The sequence below is a fragment of the Pristis pectinata genome, chromosome 7, assembly GCF_009764475.1.
Source record: "Pristis pectinata isolate sPriPec2 chromosome 7, sPriPec2.1.pri, whole genome shotgun sequence".
NCBI lineage: Eukaryota > Metazoa > Chordata > Chondrichthyes > Rhinopristiformes > Pristidae > Pristis > Pristis pectinata.
In genome coordinates this window covers 77,273,843-77,293,812 of record NC_067411.1, presented here as the reverse complement: position 1 = coordinate 77,293,812, position 19,970 = coordinate 77,273,843, and the positions used below count along the sequence as shown (strand labels likewise).

Here is a 19,970-nt window from a genome sequence, read left to right as displayed (position 1 = left end):
AATGAAGACTTGGTAAAGGTCAATTTTCGTTGAGCAGAAAATCAATTCCCCAAAGCATATCCTGTCTCTTTTCACCATTTTTCTTAAAAAAAAAAGGTGAGATTAAAAATAATCCTTTTGTAGCGGCTGCTACCGTGATGTGAAAACAAGACACTAGTTGATGGGTTTCCAAGCAAGAACTGGTTTATTTTCCCGCCTTGCGCGGGCCTTTTAAGGAAGACTGTTCCCGCCCACCGAAAACGGAAATGACATATACACTACGTCATCAAACCTTCCCTGCGCGCGGGTTCTCCCTATCGCTTGGGGAAGACGAAGGCCCAACGCCATCTTGGGCCTTGCTGCTCCGACGACATGCGACCTGACCGCCGAGCCGGTTTGCTTGCTCGGATGGTGAGTCGCTACACAACCCCCCCCCCCCCCCAAGAACCGGCAATACGGTCCCCAAGGTCCGTGGGCTGTGTTAGCCGTTGCTTAGGAAGTCGGCCTCTGTGTCGCAGTGCTGGAACCTTGACTGGTTGTTGTAGATCTAAGTGGGCCGGTTTGAGGCGGTCTGTCGTGAAGACCTCTTCCTTGCCCCCAGTGTCCAAAATAAAGGTGGACCCATTATTCCTGATGACCCGGAACGGCCCCTCGTATGGTCGTTGCAACAGTGCCCGAGGTGTGCCCCTGCGAACAAAAATGAACTTACAATCTCGTAGTTCCTTGGACTCACAGGATGGGGCTTGACCATGCCGCGAAGTGGGAATCGGTGCCAAGTTGCCGAGCCTCTCGCGCAGTCTTTGCAGGACTGCCGTGGGTTGTTCCTCTTGGCCCTGAAGGGCGGGTATGAAATCCCCTAGGACGACCAGGGGCGCCCCGTACACGAGTTCAGCTGACGAAGCGTGGATGTCTTTCTTGGGGGCAGTGCATGTGCTGAGCAGGACCCAAGGCAGTTCGTCGACCCAGTTAGGACCCTTCAGGCGGGCCATCAAGGCTGATTTTAGATGACAGTGGAAACGTTCCACTAACCTGTTTGATTGAGGGTGGTAGGCCGTGGTGGTGTCCCCAGCATGTTCGCTAATGTAGACCAGAGGCTGGAGGTAAACTGGGTGCCCCTGTCTGAAGTGATGTGGGCCGGAACACCAAAACGTGAGATCCAAGCTGTGAGCAGCGCCCGGGTGCAGGAATCAGTCGTGATGTCAGATAGAGGGGTTGCCTCTGGCCACCTCGTGAACCGGTCCACGATGGTAAGGAGGTACCGGGCTCCTCTTGAAACTGGCAGAGGACCAATGAGGTCGACGTGGATGTGGTCGAACCTTCTACGGGTAGGCTCAAACTGCTGTGGCGGGACCTTGGTGTGTCGTTGGATTTTTGATGTCTGGCAGTGCAGACAAGTCCTGGCCTACTCACTGACCTGTTTGCGCAGGCCATGCCAGACAAACTTGCTGACGACTAGTCGGACAGTTGATCTGATGGACAGGTGCGCCAACCCATGTATCGAGTCGAAAACGCGTTTCCGCCAGGCTGACCTGTTGCGATGTCGCAAAGGAGGGTCTGCTGACCTGGACCGACTAAGAAATCTTGGAGCTGCAGGCCCGAGATTGTGGTTCTGTAGCTGGGCAGCTCGTCATCGGCTTGCTGTGTGTCAGCCAGGACCATGTAGTTGACACCCAGGGACAGGCTGTGGATGGTCAGTCTGGAAAGTGCGTCAGCAACGACATTGTCCTTTCCGGAGACATGTTGGATATCCGTTGTGAATTGGGAAATGTAGCACAAATGTCTCTGCTGACGAGCTGACCAGGGATCGGAGACTTTGGAGAAGGACAAAGGCTTATGGTCAGTGAAAGCGGTGAAAGGCCTGCCTTCTTAAAAAGTACCGGAAATGCCGGACTGCCAGGTACAGCGCTAGAAGTTCCCGATCAAAAGCGCTGTATTTCAGTTTGGGTGGTCTAAGGTGCCTGCTGAAAAATGCCAAGGGTTGCCAACGGCCTTCGATTAGTTGTTCCAGTACTCCTCCAACCGCGGTGTTGGATGCATCCACCGTGAGGGCGGTTAGGACGTTTGTCCTAGGGTGTACAAGTATTGTGGCGTCTGCCAGGGCGTCCTTGGCCTTAATGAAGGCAGCCGCAGCCTCGTTGTTCCAGGCGATGTCCTTGCCCTTACCAGCCATCAGCGAGAACAAAGGGCGCATGATGCGGGCTGCTGCAGGGATGAACCGATGGTAAAAGTTGACCATCCCCAGGAATTCTTGCAGGCCTTTGACCGTGTTGGGACGGGCAAAATGGTGGATAGCGTCTACCTTGGCGGGTAGGGGTGTTGCTCCGTCGCTGGTGATTTTGTGGCTGAGGAAATCGATAGAGTCAAGTCCAAATTGGCACTTGGCCAGGTTGATCGTGAGGCCGAAATCACGGAGACAGGAATACAGTTGGTGGAGGTGGGAAAGGTATTCTTGGCGGTCATGGCTGGCGATTAGTATGTCATCTAAGTAAATGAACACTAAGTCCAGGTCTCCGCCTACCGCGTCCATCAGCCGGTGGAAAGTCTGCGCGGCGTTCTTAAGGCCGAATGGCATTCGAAGGAATTCGAACAGGCCGAATGGGGTGATAATCGCAGTTTTGGGGACGTCATCAGGGTGGACCGGGATTTGGTGGTATCCCCGAACGAGGTCCACCTTGGAGAAGATGTGGGCCCCACATAGGTTTGCTGCGAAGTCCTGGATGTGAGGGATGGGGTAGCGGTCCGGGGTGGTGGTGTCATTCAGCCTGCAGTAGTCACCACAGGGCCTCCACCCGCCGATGGCTTTGGGGACCATGTGTAGGGGGGAGGCCCGGGGCTGTCTGACTTGCGAACGATCCCCAGCTCCTCCATGTGACGGAACTCTTCCTTTGCCAGGCAGAGCTTGTCTGGAGGTAGTCGTCGTGCTCAGGCATGAAGGGGTGGCCCTGTGGTAATGATGTGGTGCCGCACCCCGTGTTTGGGCATAGAATTTGAGAACTGAGGTGCCAAAACTGATGGGAACTCGGCTAGAAGCTTGGTGAACTCATTGCCAGACAAGGAAACAGAGTCCAGGCGCGGGGCTGGTAGGCTGGCTTCTCCCAGGGGGTAGGTTTGGAAAGTTCTGGAGTGGACTAGCCACTTCCCTCGCAGGTCGACTAACAGGTTGTGGGCCCAAAGGAAATCGGCTCCTAGGAGTGGTCGGGCAATGGTGGCAAGGGTAAAGGTCCAGGTAAAATGGTTGTCACTGAAGTGTATGGGTACCGGAAGTCCATATCGTTGTGCCGTTTGCGGCACTGAGTACAGGACCTTGTTGCCTGTTATGAGTGTCGCGGCCGGTCAGGGGCAAAATACTGACCTCTGCTCCAGTATTGACGAGGAAACGCCGCCAGGACTGCTTGTCCCAAACGAATAGGAGGCTGTGTCGGCGGCCAGCCGTTGTAGCCGTCAGTGGTGGCTGGCCCTGGCGTTTCCCTGAAACCTTCCAGGGTGGGCGGCATCGACGGGCTTCCGCGCCCCACCTCTGATGGTAGAAACACAGCTGGTTGTCAGTGTCGTCCTCTGTGTTTTTGGGGTGTGGTCGCTCGGTTGCTGGGACTGGTTTAGGCAGGCGTTGGGTTCGCGGCCTGGCGATTTGGCCGATGGACGAACCGTTCTCGCGTTTGACCTTCCACAGGACATCTGCCCAGGCAGCTACCTCACGTGGGTTGCTGAAATCGGCGTCGGCCAACAGCAGGTGAACGTCATTGGGTAGTTGTTCGAGGAAGGCCTGTTCGAACATTAGGCAGGGCTTGTGTCCCTCAGCCAATGCCAGCATCTCATTCATTAGGGCGGATGGGGATCTGTCCCCCAGGCCGTCGAGATGAAGCAGGCGGGCGGCGTGCTCGCGACGGGAGAGGCTGAAGGTCTGAATCAGAAGGTCTTTGAAAGCTGGGTACTTATCCTCCTCTGGAGGAGACTGGATGAAGTCTCCGACCTGGGCGGCTGTCTCCTGGTCCTGAGAGCTGACCACATGGTAGTACTTTGTGGCGTTGGAGGTGGTCTGCCGAAGGTAGAATTGTGCTTCGGCCTGGTCGAACCAGACGCTGGGATGAAGCGTCCAAAAGGTGGGCAGCTTGAATGCCACTGCATTGGCTGCTGCGCTGTCATCCATTGTGCAGGTCCAAAATCAGTTTGGACTGTCAGGGTCACCAATGTGGCGGCTGCTACCACGATGTGAAAACAAGACACTAGTCGATGGGTTTCCGAGCAAGAACTGGTTTATTTTCCCACCTTGCACGGGCCTTTTAAGAAAGACTGTTCCTGCCCACCGAAAACAGAAATGACGTATACGCTACATCATCAAACCTTTCCCGCGTGCGGGTTCTCCCTGTCACTCGGGGAAGACGAAGACCCAATGCCATCTTGGGCCTCGCCACTTCGACGACCCGCGACCTGACTGCCGAGCCGGTTCGCTTGCTCGGACAGTGAGTCGCTACACTTTATTAATTATATGTAAAATGGAATTTCATCATTTTTACCTTTGGTCAAGTTTTTCCATTTAATTTTGTCATGACTTGGGATTATGAGAAAAAGCAGGAAGGTAAATATTGGTTCAATTTAAAACCTTCTTTCCACCCCCCAATGAACCAGCATGATTTCTTCTTGTGCCGGGCACAATTCTTCAACGATAATAATAAAAGAGAGCATGTAATATTGCCTTAAATATGGTTACAGTCGCATAAAATTGGTTTCCTTGGCTTGGTTTCCTTGCAATTTCCTCCATTGGTATTTTATAAAGTGTCTGAAGGAGTCTGTGAAAGGCAAAATTTAATAAAATGTCAGCAGCACAGCTAAGCATGCTCCCTTATGGTTCACACACCCCAAAGAATAAATAGTCATTAACGAACACAAAGCTAAACTATTAAATTTGTAATGTTATTTTACTGTAGTTACTAGCAGAAATGATTTAGTTTAGTGTCTTGTACCAAATTTTGAAAATACTATAAAATTGCTTTAGTCCCTTCTGAACAACTAGATCTGTGTTTCTGAATAAATATGAAATAGAAGTTAGGGCATTTATTAATTTAGTGTTTTCTGTTCTAAACATTATTTTAATTTTACATAACAGACAACAGATGAAAAATGGAATCCATGTTTACATGATCAATGTGAGCACGTCTTTAATAAGGTAAGAGTAGTTGATTTGTAACAAGTAATTGTATTTTCATGTGTGTTTTTAAGTAATTGCATGTTTTTCTTTCTATTTCCAGCTTGTCCGATTAGACTACCTCTGTGCATATTGGAATGTCAACACCAAAATGTATTCTTATACCAGTCAGACTGAGGCCTTGGTAAGCTGACTTAGAATATTTATTAAATCAATTATATTAATTCCTTGTTCTTCTGAGGCTTGCTTTCTGTCTTGAACTGGCTCTCTCTCATGTTCCTGCTCCCCTCCCAATATGATTGTTCGTGGTACAGAACATATTGACGTACATACCTTTTCTGATATAGAATAATGAAGGACAGGAGAAGCCCACTTGGCTCACTTTGCCTGAGCTGGCACTTTGATATGGACCCCATTCAGTTAGCTTCCCTTCAGGGATTTGTTTAATTTCCTTCTGAAAAATGGTTATAAAATCTCTGCTGTCACCTCTTTAGAAAGTCCATATCAGGTCGTAACATGATTTTTTTTAAAGAAAATGCTTATTATACTCCCGATTATTTTGATAGTCACCCTGAATGTGTCTCTTCTGGTTATTGCCTTTCTGAAGCTGGGAACAGTTTCTTGTTTATTCTATCAAAATTATTTACAATTTTAAGCACATTTATCCAATCTTTAACTCTCCTTAATCTGGAGAGTAAACTTGGCATTAAGCCGAAGTTTGACATGCTTGTCACAGTTCTATTAAGATTTAACTGCGTCTTTGTCCTCAACATTTGAATAAAACTGGGCACATTTAAATATATATGGAAATCAGTCTTTTCTGGCCAAAACGGATGAATATATTTTGAATATGCAGAATAATTGTTTCCAGTATTTTAACATTTCTCAAGCACTTCTTATTACAGATATTATAGAATCTTAATCTTACTAATATACTTAATATTATAGAATCCTTACACCACAAGAAGCTGTTATTTTTGCCATTGAGCTCATATAGCCTTCTTGTGGAGCAATTGGTTCAGTCCCCTTCCCTTGCATTTCCCCTGCAATCCTACAAATTACCTTCCCTTGTGCTTATTCAGTTGCCTGCTAAAAGCCTTAGTTGACTATCACTGAGTTTTGGATCATAGCTACTCTGCATGCACCCTCGCACTCCTTGCCTCACTGAGTACTTTGAATCTGTGTGGCTTGGTCCTTGAGTTACAATTAGCAGATAACATTATGTCACAGATTATCTATTTCTATCCTGATCTTGTACACCCGTCAATTCCTTTAACCTCCTTTGCTCCAAGGAGAATCCCATTCTAGTAAATGTTTGCATGATCTTCACATCCTTCGTAAAATTAGATGAGTAGAACTGAATGTAATACCTCTGTCTTAACTCGAGTGTTATATAAAGGTTCCACATAACCTCCCTGCTTTTGTACAGTTTTCCTCTAATTATGAAGTCCAGGAATTCATATACTTTAGTAATTGATTGCTCAACAAGCCTTGCCACTTCAAAAAAATATGCACATACACCTTGGCCTCCTTGTTCTTGGTCATCTTTCAGAACTGTGAAATTTAGCCTCTATCTCTGTTCATTCTTTCTGCCAGTATATCACTTCACAATTTTGCTACATAGTTATTTTGTCACTTTAGCTCAATCAGTCTATGTCCTTTTGCCATTTATTACTATTCTGGCTACTTACCCCTTCAAGATTGCTGGCATTTGTAAATATTGAAACGTAGCTCAATGATTTTATATCTGTTTTTTTTAAATATCAACAAAAGCAGTGGTACTGGCATTGACTGCTGGAGTATACCACTGTCTACTAATCTTCCTTCATAAAAAGAACCATTTACTATGATTACTTCCTGTCTTCGGGCCAGTTTTTATTTTAAAACCATGCCATCATTGACCTTTATTCTATTTTGCTAACCCAGAGAGACCACTGCTTTCCCCTTCAGTTTCCAATTACACACCAAAAAATAGTCACACAGAAATTGTTAACAAACCTGATGTAGATGAGCATGGATGAAGCACCGTGAGTTCACGTCAGTTTTTACCAAAGAAGACTACATTCTGGAGTCTCAAGAAAGGAAAATATAATTGAGATTCCAATCCATATCCAGTTCCTGAGGGAAGTGAAACAAAGGAAGGAAATTGCAGAAGTCCTGAATCTATAGATTCAGGATTGGTGCCTGAGGACTAGAAAGGTGCAAATGTTAGATGCTTGTTCAAAAATGCATGTAGGGATAAATGTAGTAACTATAGACTGGTGGTGGAGAAAGTGCTAGAAATGATCAGGTCAAAATTAGCAGCTGTTTGGAAAAGTTTGGATTAATTGGAGAAAGCTAGTATGGATTTCTTAAAAGCAAAGTGCATTTAGCTAATTTAAGTTTTTTGCTGAAGTAAGTGTTGATGAGGGAAGAGTAGTTGTTGTGGTATGAACTGAGGGATAGGGTTGTGTTGATGTTCAAATTGACTTGCCTGTGCTTGCACACAAGTCACTCAAGACAAATTGCATGAAGAGGTTTGATTACAGGAGCGACCAAATCTTATTGGACTTGTCTAGGTCCTTGGTAAGACTGTACCTGGATATTATGTATAGGTTTGGTCCCTTTATTTAAGAAAAGATTTACTTGCCTTGGAGAGAGTGAAGCAAAAATTTACTAGACTTGTTCTAGAAGCAGTTGGTTTGCTGCTTGAGGAAAGATTGAGTTGATTAGGCCTGTATTCTTTTGAGTTCAGAAGGTTGCAAGGAAATCTGATGGAAATTTACAAAATTATTCAAATAGTTTGTTAGGCTGGGTGCAGGGATGATGGTTCCCCTGACTGATGGGTCTATGACGATGGTACAGCTTGAGAATAAGGAGTAGGCAGTTTAGGATGCGATGAGAAATTGCTCCACTCGGGAGTGAACCCTTGTAATTCTCCATCCAGGAGGGCTGTAGAGACTCCGTCATGGAATTCATTCAGATCAATGAGATTAATAGATTTTTGAATATTAAGGGAATTGAGGGGTGGTGTAGGTAAATGGCACTATGGAAGGAGATCAGCCATGATCTTGATGAATTGTGGAGCAGGTTCAAAAAGTCAGGTGACTGACTTATACTCCTATTTCTTAAATTCTGAAAGTGCCCTATAATAAGCTTATCATTATGAAGAAGTTCATAGAATGAAAGGAGCTATATCAGCATGGATAGAAAAACTGCTAAGTAACAAAACAATCTTGTTGGAAGTTGGTTTCTCAAACTGGAGGAAAGCATAACAGTACTTTCCCAGGGTCAGTATTAGGATCACTGCTTTTGTTGATCTATATTCATGACTTGAGTTTGGTTTTGGAGGACACAACTTCCAAATTTACAGATGACTGAAAACCTTGAGGTATAGTGAGGATAGTAAATGATGTCAAGGGACTAAAAGACAGTCTAATTGAATGTGTAGGTAGGTTGCAGGTGAAATGTAGTGCTGAGAAATTTGAATTGTTACGTTCTGCAGAAAGAAAAAGGAGGCAAAACAAAGAGCATATTTCTAAATCGGCTATCAATTTATTTTGGTAAGCTACATGGGCGAGAGGATGGTCAGACCAGTGATTTTTAAAAAAAAGTCTGGGTCCATGTTACTTGTTTTATCCCCAATTCAGACCAATTAAACCAGTGAAAATATTATTTAGCACTTATGATCCTGTATTTTTCTGAAAGAAGGGTCCAATTTACTTAGCTCAGGCTTATAAATAATATTATTTTCTTCTGATGACAGTAGCATCCAACAACTATCTTTGTTCAGAACTGTAATTTTTAAATTACTTTTCAGGAACTCTTGAAGGGTGGAGTTTCAACAAGTAACTTCATTCCAGGGGAATATCAGTTCAGTAAGTTGCACACATTTGAAATAGTTATGTATTTAATATCCAAAGCAGCTGTATGTAATTTGTATATAGGTTCCAAAGAGATCCTGTTCTCCTGCTATTAGTTACTGGTGGCCAGTAACAGGACCTGTATCTGTCTCCTGGAAGGTAAGAAGGCAAAAGTTAAAAGGCCAGGTACTTTTTTTTCTGCACTTGAATGTGAAGGACCTGTGAGTGGGAAATAGGTAATGAATGGGATGAAATGCGTGATGTAGAGAATCGACCAGATTAAATAGTTTGTTAGATTCAGGGAATTTAAAAGAATGTCCCATCTAAATCCGCTTTTACCGTCACCCCTGGCAGCAAATTCCAGGCACCTACCACTCTGTTATATATATTGATATATTTAAAAAAAGTTCCCCGCACATCTCCTTTAAACTTTCCCACTCTTGCTTTAAAGCTGCACCCTGTCCCCTCTCACCTTAAAGCTGTGCCCTCTAATATTTGAAATTTCTACACTGGGAAAAAGATTTTGACTCTACCCTATCTATGCCTCTCATAATTTTATAAACTTCAATCAGATCTCCCCTCAGCCTCTGATGCTTCAGAGAAAACAATCCAAGTGTGTACAACCTCTCCTTACAGCTAGTACCCTCTAATCCAGGCAGCATCCTGCACCTTTTCCAAAGCCTCAGCATCCTTCCATTAATGGGGCAACCAGAACTGCAAGCATACTACAACTGCAGCCTAATCAAAGTTTTATACAGCTGCAGCATGACTTTCCTGACTCTTATACTCAGTGTCTTGACCAATGAATGCAAGCATGCCCTATTCGGGGAGCTCTGGGCTTGGATCCCAAGATCCCTCTGCTCCTCAATGCTATTAAAGGTCCTGCCATTAACTGTATACTTTCCCCTTACGTTTGACGCCTGAAGCACACCACCTCACACTTGGCAGAATTAAACTCCATCTGCCATTTCTTCACCTATATCTATAACTGATCTATATCCTTTAGAGAATGTGGGAGACTCTTGTGTAAACAAACTGACATTAACTTATTGGGTTGGGCAGTAGAGGGATGGTCGCTGTTTTGGGTTGACCCGAAATGTTGACCATCCCTCTGCCTCCACGGATGCAGCCTGACCTGCTGTGTTCGTAACAGCAGTTTGTTTTTGTGCTCCAGGTTACAGTAGCCATAATCTATTCTGTCTCCTGTTGACATCAGTTTATCTTGCTTTAGGATAATTTAATTTGACAGACAAATTTTCTGTGATTTATGAGCTCTACCTTTTTTAATATCTTAGTTTTTCAGCCAATATCTGCAAAAGCCAGACTTGAAATGAATCCCCGAGCAGAAGTTGACTTTGTGACACCAAAGGTAAACTTGGAAGTAAATCTTCAAGATATAACCATTGAACTCAAGAGACCTCAGGTACGAGATGCTGATTACCAGTTGCAGAATTTGTTTTCTTTTATGTGGCTATCTTGATTCCTGTACACATTTTTTGGCTTGCAAGATTCAGAAAATTGGTGAAATCTGCATGTACCTTTTGAACTCTGGTCAGTTACAGAATTTGGCTGAAAACCAAAAAGATAACTGGCTCCAGTTCTGTTGTTAACATTTCATTTAAAAAGGTGTGAAAATTTTGGAAAAATATAGAGTTAAAATTTTAATGTACATTTTACTTTAATAAAGCAAACATTTTTTGGGTAAACCTGAGTATTATGTGCTATTCTGGTCACCACATCACAACACCATGTGGTTACAACTGGAGAGAGTACAGAGGAAATTTGGGGATACATTGGCTGGAATGGAGAATGTTGGCAATGAGGAAAGTTTGTATAAGCCAGCGACTTTTCTTTTTGATCATTGGAGCCGAACAGAGACTTAAGAGTTATACAAAACACAACATAAGAAATAGAAGCAGGAGTAGGCAATCTCTTTATAACAAACTTGTCATCCCAAGAAACAACCTGGTAAAATTTCATTGCATTCCATCTATCGCAGTTATAACCGTCCACATGAAGACAAGATGTGTACAGTATCCTCAATGTGATCACACTAGTGCCTTCTCTTATTGGAGCAAAATTGAAGAATATTGATGCAGTCATTAGGAGGTGATTTCCCTCAGCAGAGAGGTCAAAATTCAGTGGGCAAAGATTTAAGATAATTGGGTAGTGAGTTAAGCAGACTGGAACTAAACTAATAAAAGCAGAAAATGCTGGATAAATTTAGCAGGTCAGACAGCATCTGTGGATAGGGAAACAGTGTTTTGTGTCTGAGGCCTTCATCAGAACTAAAAGAGAAAATGAGTTGGTAGGTATTAGAGAAGTTGGTGGGAGAACAGTGGGTGGAACAAAAGCAATTTCACTTACAGGTTAAAAAAAAAATTGACAGTTAAGGGCAGTTAAGCTCCTATACATAATGTGCTGTGAATGTTGTAAAGTCTGTGTATAGTTGTGTAGTTTGGCCTTTTGCAACTGTTTTCCCTGGAGTGGAGGCGGCTGAGGGCTATGGAGGTTTAAATCATGAGAGTCAGAAATGAGGTGGGTGGCCACTTTCTCCTACCACAGGAAAAAGAATCTAAAACTAGAGGGCATAGGTTTAAGGTGAGAGGGGAATGATTTAAAGGGGACCTGAGGGGCAGGTTTTTCACACGGGGTGGTGGGTATTTAGAACGAGCTGCCTGAGGAAATGATAGAAGCAGGTACGTTTGCAACATCTAAAAGACATTTGGGAAGGTTCATGGATAGGAAAAGTTTAGAGGGATGTGGACCAAATGCAGGCAAATGAGATCGGCTCAAGAAGTCACCTTGGTTGGCGTGGACTAGTTGAGCTCAAGGGCCTGTTTGCATGCTGTATGACTCTATGACATGTTTTCAAATTTTTGTCCATGTTTTGATCTTCATTTGGTCCTTGAATTTGGAAGAATGAGAGTGATCTCAGTGAAACATACGACATTTTAACGAGTTGAGAGGGTGGATACAGTACTAATACTTCCACTGGATAGGCCATCCAGAGCCAGTAGTCACATCTTTAAAACGGACACAGCAGAAGAAATTTCTTCACCAGAGGGTTACGAATCTTTGGATACATCTACCCAAGGTGGCTGTGGAGGATCAGGTGGTCATTATTATTCAAGGCTGAATATGGGGGAATCGATGGATATGGGGTTAGAAGAGGAGAGTGGTGCTGTGGGAAAAGATCATCCATGATTTTGAATGACAGAGCAGATGTTAGGGGCTGTATTGCATTCTCCAGGTTCAGTTTCTTTTGTTCTTGGTTTAAGAATTAGAGGTGAAATGAGAATATCATTTTTCCCTCAGACATATTGGAACAGACTGCTTGTGATTTTGCGGGACTACAGGTCTACAGCTGGAAAATTTGGCTTTTTCAACAGGCACAGACAATGTGCTAAATGGCCTCCTGTGTCTTGAATTTTGTATAATTTTGTTGATGACTATGAGCAAGCTCCTTCCTCTCCATAAATGCATGGGTCTGTCTTTAGTATTGGAATATCCTTTTAAGATGAACAATGAGTAAGTACTGAGTAACAAAAATAAAGGATGAAAAAAATCTTAGCTTAACTAGAAATTATATTGGTGAAAGTCATAGGTAGGAAGAATTTATCTATAGCTTGCTGTTTTAAATGCTTTCAAATGGATTGCCACCACTGTTAAAATATTGGATGGAGTACAATTGTACAACAATCACTGTTTAGCTGAATATGTATGGTATTTTCATTAAAAATTTTATTTTTTAATATTTGAACAGTATCTTAGCATCATGGAGCTGCTTGGATCTATTGATATGATGACACGAAACCTACCGTACAGAAAATACAAACCAAATGTCCCTTGTCTCAATAATCCCAGCGCATGGTAAACATTTTTATTCATTTTTTGGGAGCTAGGTAATTTAAAAAAAATATTTTTGGAGAGAGCATTTTTCTGTTAAATGCATTGCTCTGTTTGATAATGACTAAAGTCTGCAAGAAATAACTGCAGATAATCATACTAATTGTTAACTGGATGGTCACCTTAACTGCTAATTATGGGTGATCTTTAGGTTTGCATTTTGATGTCTTTACTAAATTAAATGTAAAAATAGAATGAGAAGTAAAATAATATTTGAAAATTGGATATTGCTCATTAAATGCAAGGAATTAAATTTAGCGTAAAGACTAAAAATTCTGCCCTTGTATTGAGGATTAACCACATTGATCTGAATTTTGAGCTCAATGGCAAAATAACACCATTTACCTCTGACAAAGTGGTCCATGAAGGTCTAATTGTCATGTGTATTATTTGCTTTTTTGCTGTCATGATTCTGAATGAATCACTAATGACTAACCACTAAGATGTCAATCAGACACAACTTCCCTAACGATACCCTTTCAGTATTCCAAAGGATCATTCCCTTCATGACTCCTTGTCTCCATCTCCAACTGCTCCCCCTTTTCACAGCACTTTACTGTGTAATCACAGGACATGTAACATCTGTCCTTTTCTCTACTTTCATCATCCATTGACCCAAGCAGACCTCCCAGGTGAAGCAGTGTTTCTCTTGCATTTCTTCCAGTCTAGTATACTGCATTCAGTGCTCACAAAGTGGTCCCCTCTACATTGGAAAAAACAAATGCAGACTGCTGTGCTGAACACCTTCATTCAGTCCAAAGGGGCAACCCTGTGCTTCCATTTACCTCACATTCAATCTTCTACCCGCTTGTGTTTTAACGTAACAATCTATGGCCACAGCACTGCTCCAAAGAAAAGTCTAATGTAAGTTTGAGGAACAGTATCTCGTCTTCCATTTGGACAAGTGGAAGCCAGCTAGACCCTATATCAAATTCAACTTCAAATCATTCACTTTTTCTCTAGACAGTTTAGCAGAACTGTTTATTGATCTATAACATAAATTCAGTTTTATTGTCTCTATTGGCATGGTCCTATGTTTTTGCATTTTCCAGATTTGACATGTCCCTGTGTGTATTCTCATTTTCCTTCCCTCCACCACCCACCTTAGCTTATTCCTATGGATTTTTAAATACTGGCTTAAAAGAATTACAGACAAGTTGAATAGAAGGATGGGCATTTGTAAATTTGTTTCCAGCACAGAATTTTAATGGTTAAAAAAACATAGTGCAAAGCAAGTTTACAACTATACCCGGATGCCCACTTATACTCCTGCCTCTCAAAGCACTGGAAATAAGAATGAATCCATAAAATTCCATGTTTTAATTGCCTAAAGTTTTTTTTTGATGCCTGCAGAGACACATTGAAGGGTTGCTGCACAGTATTGTCAGCAATCTTTTCTACCATGGGCTTGCCTTCTGAAATGTTAGTGATGCCCAAGGCCTTAGCATATGGCACCAATAAAACTATCTTTTCTTGCTGGTTGGGGTAAGGTGGTGAGAGGGCATTAGGTTAGGTTGGGGTGGGGTGCGATGTTAGTTGAAGGCCTTCCATTTGTATGCTGTGCCATATAGATCATTCAAGGAAATCTGGTGCTCTGGGACCAGCAGCTGGCATGGGGAGAACTGGAGGATTATGGGCTGCTTTAGTTTAATTGTCAATTGCTGCTGATCAGTGATGGTGGGAAAATGGGTGATTGGTATTGGTGGCAGAAGAGAAAAGAAAAGGAGTGGATGGCCTGCAGTACTGGCTGGGAGTTTGATAGTTCGGGTTGTCTGCTTGAGTAATCAATGGGCAGCAGATCAAATGTGGTGGAGGGGGAGATTAATGTCTGTTTGGATGAGGGTTGAATTTGGTGGGTTGGGATTGTGACCCTGGGGATTTGGATGGCAGGGTTGGGGCTTGAAGGAGCCATTAAAACTGATGTTCCCATTACTGGCTTTGAATCCTGCTCCTGGGAGCTCATCTCTAAATTGTATTAAAGCTGTCACAAGCTGCTGTGCAAGCTTGTTTCTTCTGGAGGCAGATCCTATAAGTGGTATCCATAAGTTTGTTATACACTATTGGATATAACTCCACACATTGGGGTCCTTCGTACAGCAGGGAACCAAAATGACAATTGTTGACTTTGCAATTATGTTCCAAGTTACTGATTTTCATTTTAAAATTCCTTATTAAAAGAAATTGTGTCTCTCAATGCACAAAAATATTTGCTTGGCAGTCTAAATTCTCGGCAAATATCTTTGCTCGAGAGACAACGTACATAAAATATTAGTATTATCAATGCTGTTTAGTTGTCTTGGAATATCTTTGTTATGGTGTAATTTTTTGAGATATAATCTGAAATTTAACATGGTGGTACAGAAGAGATGCCAGCTTCCTTTTATTTTTTTAAAATGTTTATTCTTGTATTGCTTTTGTCTTTCTTAGGTGGGCATATGCTATAAATAGCATATTGAAAGAGAACATAAAGCCTCGACTTGAAGGGTGGTCATGGAAGCACATTCAAATGCACAGGCAAAAAATCAAAAACTACAGAAAGCTCTATAAATCAAGAATTACATCCAAGAAACCAGATGAAGAACTTATCAGCACACTTGAGGTTGTGTGACTGTTGATATTTAATATTCTTAGAAAATAAGTTTATTAGGTTGAATTTGGATATGGCACATTACAGTAAATCAACACAAACATGATTCTCTTTTGTTTTCCAACTGAAATCTGTGGATCAGGAAATATACAGTCTGAGCACCCATTGTAAGTGTTCAGATAAACCCATCTATGCCCACATTAATTATGCTGTGATATTATTTATTTGACCCAAAAGTGAAGCTTTGACAACTATTATAACAGGTTGTTTGAATATAGTATTGCATTTGAGCCCAGTGCACTTCTGAATTAATGTCCTTATACACATGCACTTCTAGGAACATTGGCTTTGATGCTTGATTGTATATAGAATGTGAGAACACTGAAAGCCATTTGGCACATTGTACCTGTGCTGGCTTTTTGAGGACTACCCTTAACCCATGGTTTTTTTGTTTTCCCCCTTCCATTTATTTATTAGCTTCCTGAAGTTCTTATTGAATCTATTTTCATCATTCTTGCAAATGATAATTGGTGTAAGTACATATACTCTTCTAGTACTGTTTTGGATAGAGTTCGGGTATGTTTCTTGCCGGGACCCAGCATATTTACACCATGTCCTGATTTGCGACTGTTGAATGTGTTAGAGGAATTGGGATTTTTTTTTATCATAATTACTTTTGAAGCCATCAGTAAATAAGCCACAAGATATGGAGACACAAGACCCAAAACGCCAACTGTCCATTTCCCTCTACAGATGCTGCCTGACCTGCTGAGTTCCTCCAGCAGCTTTTTTTTTTGTGCCCCTAAGCTATAAGAAGTCTGTAGATTGTTGTGTTTATCATGAAAAACCTAATGTTAATATCCTGAACTGCTGCAATATTTTTCCTTACAGGAACTTGAAAGGGAGCTTGATTTGTTCAATATTACACTCGCAAGACAACAGGCAGAAGTGGAGGTATTTGAGATCTAAATTGATCTCCAATATGAAAAATGGTTCTCTTTTTGATAAGAGAAAAGTAATTTAATAAATTATACATTTAAATATAGAAATGTAATTGTTTCACTTTTTAAAAAATATTATTAAATCTGCTTTGCATAGTTGATCAGCAAAGCAGTATCGATAAGTGTAAAACTTGCTGCTTTGTGTACAGCAATTTTAAATAAAAGTTATTAAATTTTCTAGGCAATGAAAGCAGGGTATAAGATTTACAGACCTGGTGCAAAGGTTGAGGAAGATAACTCTGGAGGATGGTTTGCTTGGGCTTGGAGCTGGGCAGGAGGCAAAGAAGAGAAACCACGTGATTCAAAATCTGGTACAAAATTTTAATTTTCCTTGTTCAAAGCATTCTTAATTTAAATGTGATATATAAAAATGCTGATGGTAAATGGATTTGTTGGTTTTGTGAGATGTTGAACTCTGTAGAAGTCTGAGCTAAGAGGTGAGGCAAGAAAGCCTGGGAGCAGTGGGTGAAGGGCATGAAAAGTGTTGGGTGGGGTGTAAGGCATATACTTCTGATATGAATGTTCTTTTAATATGAGTATCCTCTTTGATTATTTTGTCTATTGCATCTTTGCCTATGAAGTTAGTGGTTGATTCTCCATCTCAGTGGTTAATGGTGCCCAAGATCGTGTGTCCTTTTTCTTGTGTTTCTGCTCATTCTCTCCTCCTTCCTCCCAAAATATAAAGCCTCCCTTAACCTCGCCTTGTATCCTACTACTTTTCATATCCTATGCCACCTTGAGTAAAGAACAAACCTACCAGCTGCTCTCCATTTCAGTATTTTGAAGGGATGATCCAGTCCTTTCTTGTGCCACAAATAACGCCTGTTCATTTTTTTAATGCAACTGTAGGTGATAGAATTATGGTCCTAACATTTCCTCTCCTTGCACATATTAATGATCTTGCCAGGTGAAACAGCAATTTACTTGTACATCATTCAATTTGATCTGCTGTATTCAGAGTTCATAATGCAGTTTCATCGTCGGAGACCTTCGTCCAACGTTTTCTGTTTTTCTTTAGATTTCCAGTATTGCAGTTTTTTAGATTTTCAAGGATAGCATCTTGGTTTCTCGATTTATTTCATCAAACCTTTGTTCTTCCTCTTCCCTGACCTTTTCTGCTTATTTCCTTACTTGTTCATAAAGTTAAAAACTCCCAGTTCTGCTAAAGGTTCATCATCCTTAAATATTACTTATTTCTAACTTAGCAGATGTTATCTTACCTGCAATTATTTCTGGAATTTTTTATTTTTGAATTACAGCATCCATAATAGTTTGTTTTTTGTCATTCTCTTTGATATGATTTTGTTTCTTTAAATACATAGAACATAGAATCATAGAACAGTACAGCACATTACAGGCCCTTCGGCCCACAGTGTTGTGCCGACCTTTAAACCTTGCCTAAGACTGTCTAACCCCTTCCTCCCACGTATCCCTCTATTTTAGATTCCGCCATATGCTTATCTGGTAATCTCTTGAATTTGACCAATGTACCTGCCTCCACCACCGCCCCAGGCAGCGCATTCCATGCACCAACCACTCTCTGGGTAAAAAAAAAACCTTCCTCTGATATCTCCCTTGAACTTCCCATCCATTACTTCAAAGCCATGCCCTCTTGTGTTGAGCATTGGAGCCCTGGGAAAGAGGTGCTGGCTGTCCACTCTTAATATTTTGCACACCTCTATCATGTCTCCTCTCATCCTCCTTCTCTCCAAAGAGTAAATCCCTAGCTCCCTTAGTCTCTCCTCATAATGCATACTCTCTTAACCAGGCAGCATCCTGGTAAATTTCCTCTGCACCCTTTCCAACGCTTCCACATCCTTCCTATAATGAGGCGACCAGAACTGGACACAGTACTCCAAGTGTGGTCTAACCAGAGTTTTATAGAGCTGCATCATTACCTTGCGGCCCTGAAACTTGATCCGTCGACTTATGAAAGCTAACACCCCATAAGCTTTCTTAACTACCCTATCCACCTGTGAGGCCACTTTCAGGGATCTGTGGATATGGACCCCCAGATCCCTCTGCTCCTCCACACTACCAACAATCCTGCCATTAACTTTCTACTCTGCCTTGGAGTTTGTCCTTCCAAAGTGTACCACCTCGCACTTCTCCGGATTGAACTCCATCTGCCACTTCTCAGCCCAGCTCTGCATCCTGTCAATGTCCCTCTGCAATCTTTGACAATCCTCTACACCATCCACAACACTACCAACCTTTGTGTCATCTGTAAACTTGCCAACCCACCCTTCTACCCCTTCATCCAAGTCATTAACAAAAATCACGAAAAGCAGAGGTCCCAGAACTGATCCTTGTGGGTCACAGCCCTCCAATCTGAATGCAGTCCCTCCACCACAATCCTCTGCTTTCTACAGGCAAGCCAATTCTGAATCCACACAGCCAAGCCTCCCTGGATCCCATGCCTTCTGACTGTCTGAAGAAGCCTACCACGTGGAACCTTATCAAATGCTTTACTAAAATCCATGTAGACCACATCTACTGCATTACCCTCACAAATCTGTCTGGTCACCTCCTCAAAGAACACTATCAGGCTTGTGAGGCATGATCTGCCCTTCACAAAGCCATGCTGGCTGTCTCTGATCAGACCATGATTCTCTAAATGCCCATAGCTCCTATCTCTAAGATCCTTTCCAACAGCTTGCCCACCACAGACGTAAGGCTCACTGGTCTGTAATTCCCTGGACTATTCGTACTACCTTTTTTGAATAAGGGGACAACATTTGCCACCCTCCAATCCTCCGGTACCATTCCCGTGGACAACGAGGACTCAAAGATCCTAGCCAAAGGCTCAGCAATCTCCTCCCTCACCTCGTGGAGCAGCCTGGGGAATATTCCATCAGGCCCCGGGGACTTATTTGTCCTAATATTTTCTAACAGCTCCAACACATCCTCTCTTGATATCAACATGCTCTAGAACATTAACCTTACCAACACTGTCCTCAGCGTCATCAAGGCCCTTCTCCTTGGTGAAGACTGAAGAGAAGTATTCATTGAGGACCTCACCCACTTCCACACCTTCCAGGCACATCTTCCCATCTTTATCCCTAATCGGTCCTACATTTACTCCTGTCACATCTGCTCTTCACATAAGTGAAAAATGCCTTGGGGTTTTCCTTAACCCTACTCGCCAAGGCTTTTTCATGTCACCTTTTTGCTCTCCTCAGCCCCTTCTTAAGTTCCTTTCTTGCTACCCTATATTCCTCAAGAGACCTATCTGATCCTTGCTGCCTAAACCTTATGTATGCTGCCTTCTTCCTCCTAACTAGATGTTCCACCTCTCTTGTCAACCATGGTTCCTTCACCCTGCCATTCTTTCTTTCTTTGTCTCACCAGGACAAATTTATCCCTAACATCCTGCAAGAGATCCCTGAACAACAACCACATCTCCATAGTACATTTCCCTTCAAAAATGTCATCCCAATTCACACTCGCAAGTTCTAGCATTATAGCCTGATAATTTGCTCTTCCCCGATTAAATATTTTCCTGTCCT

General features: G+C 42.5%; 1 protein-coding gene and 1 long non-coding RNA gene across 2 annotated transcripts in view; one reads left to right on the top strand and one right to left on the bottom strand.

The window, feature by feature from the left end:
* vps13a (vacuolar protein sorting 13 homolog A) overlaps positions 1-19,970 on the top strand; it is a 283,508-nt gene that overhangs the window by 46,245 nt on the left and 217,293 nt on the right. The window contains 8 exon segments of the mRNA XM_052020712.1: positions 5,084-5,143; positions 5,226-5,306; positions 8,922-8,979; positions 10,260-10,387; positions 12,731-12,837; positions 15,301-15,472; positions 16,352-16,414; positions 16,643-16,772. Of these exon segments, the coding sequence (XP_051876672.1) occupies positions 5,084-5,143; positions 5,226-5,306; positions 8,922-8,979; positions 10,260-10,387; positions 12,731-12,837; positions 15,301-15,472; positions 16,352-16,414; positions 16,643-16,772 (799 nt within the window).
* LOC127572975 (uncharacterized) lies at positions 3,993-7,181 on the bottom strand. The gene is made up of 3 exons (XR_007956721.1): positions 7,121-7,181; positions 5,456-5,576; positions 3,993-4,766 (listed from the first exon to the last, which is right to left on the bottom strand). It is a non-coding gene; the product is annotated as an uncharacterized LOC127572975 (long non-coding RNA).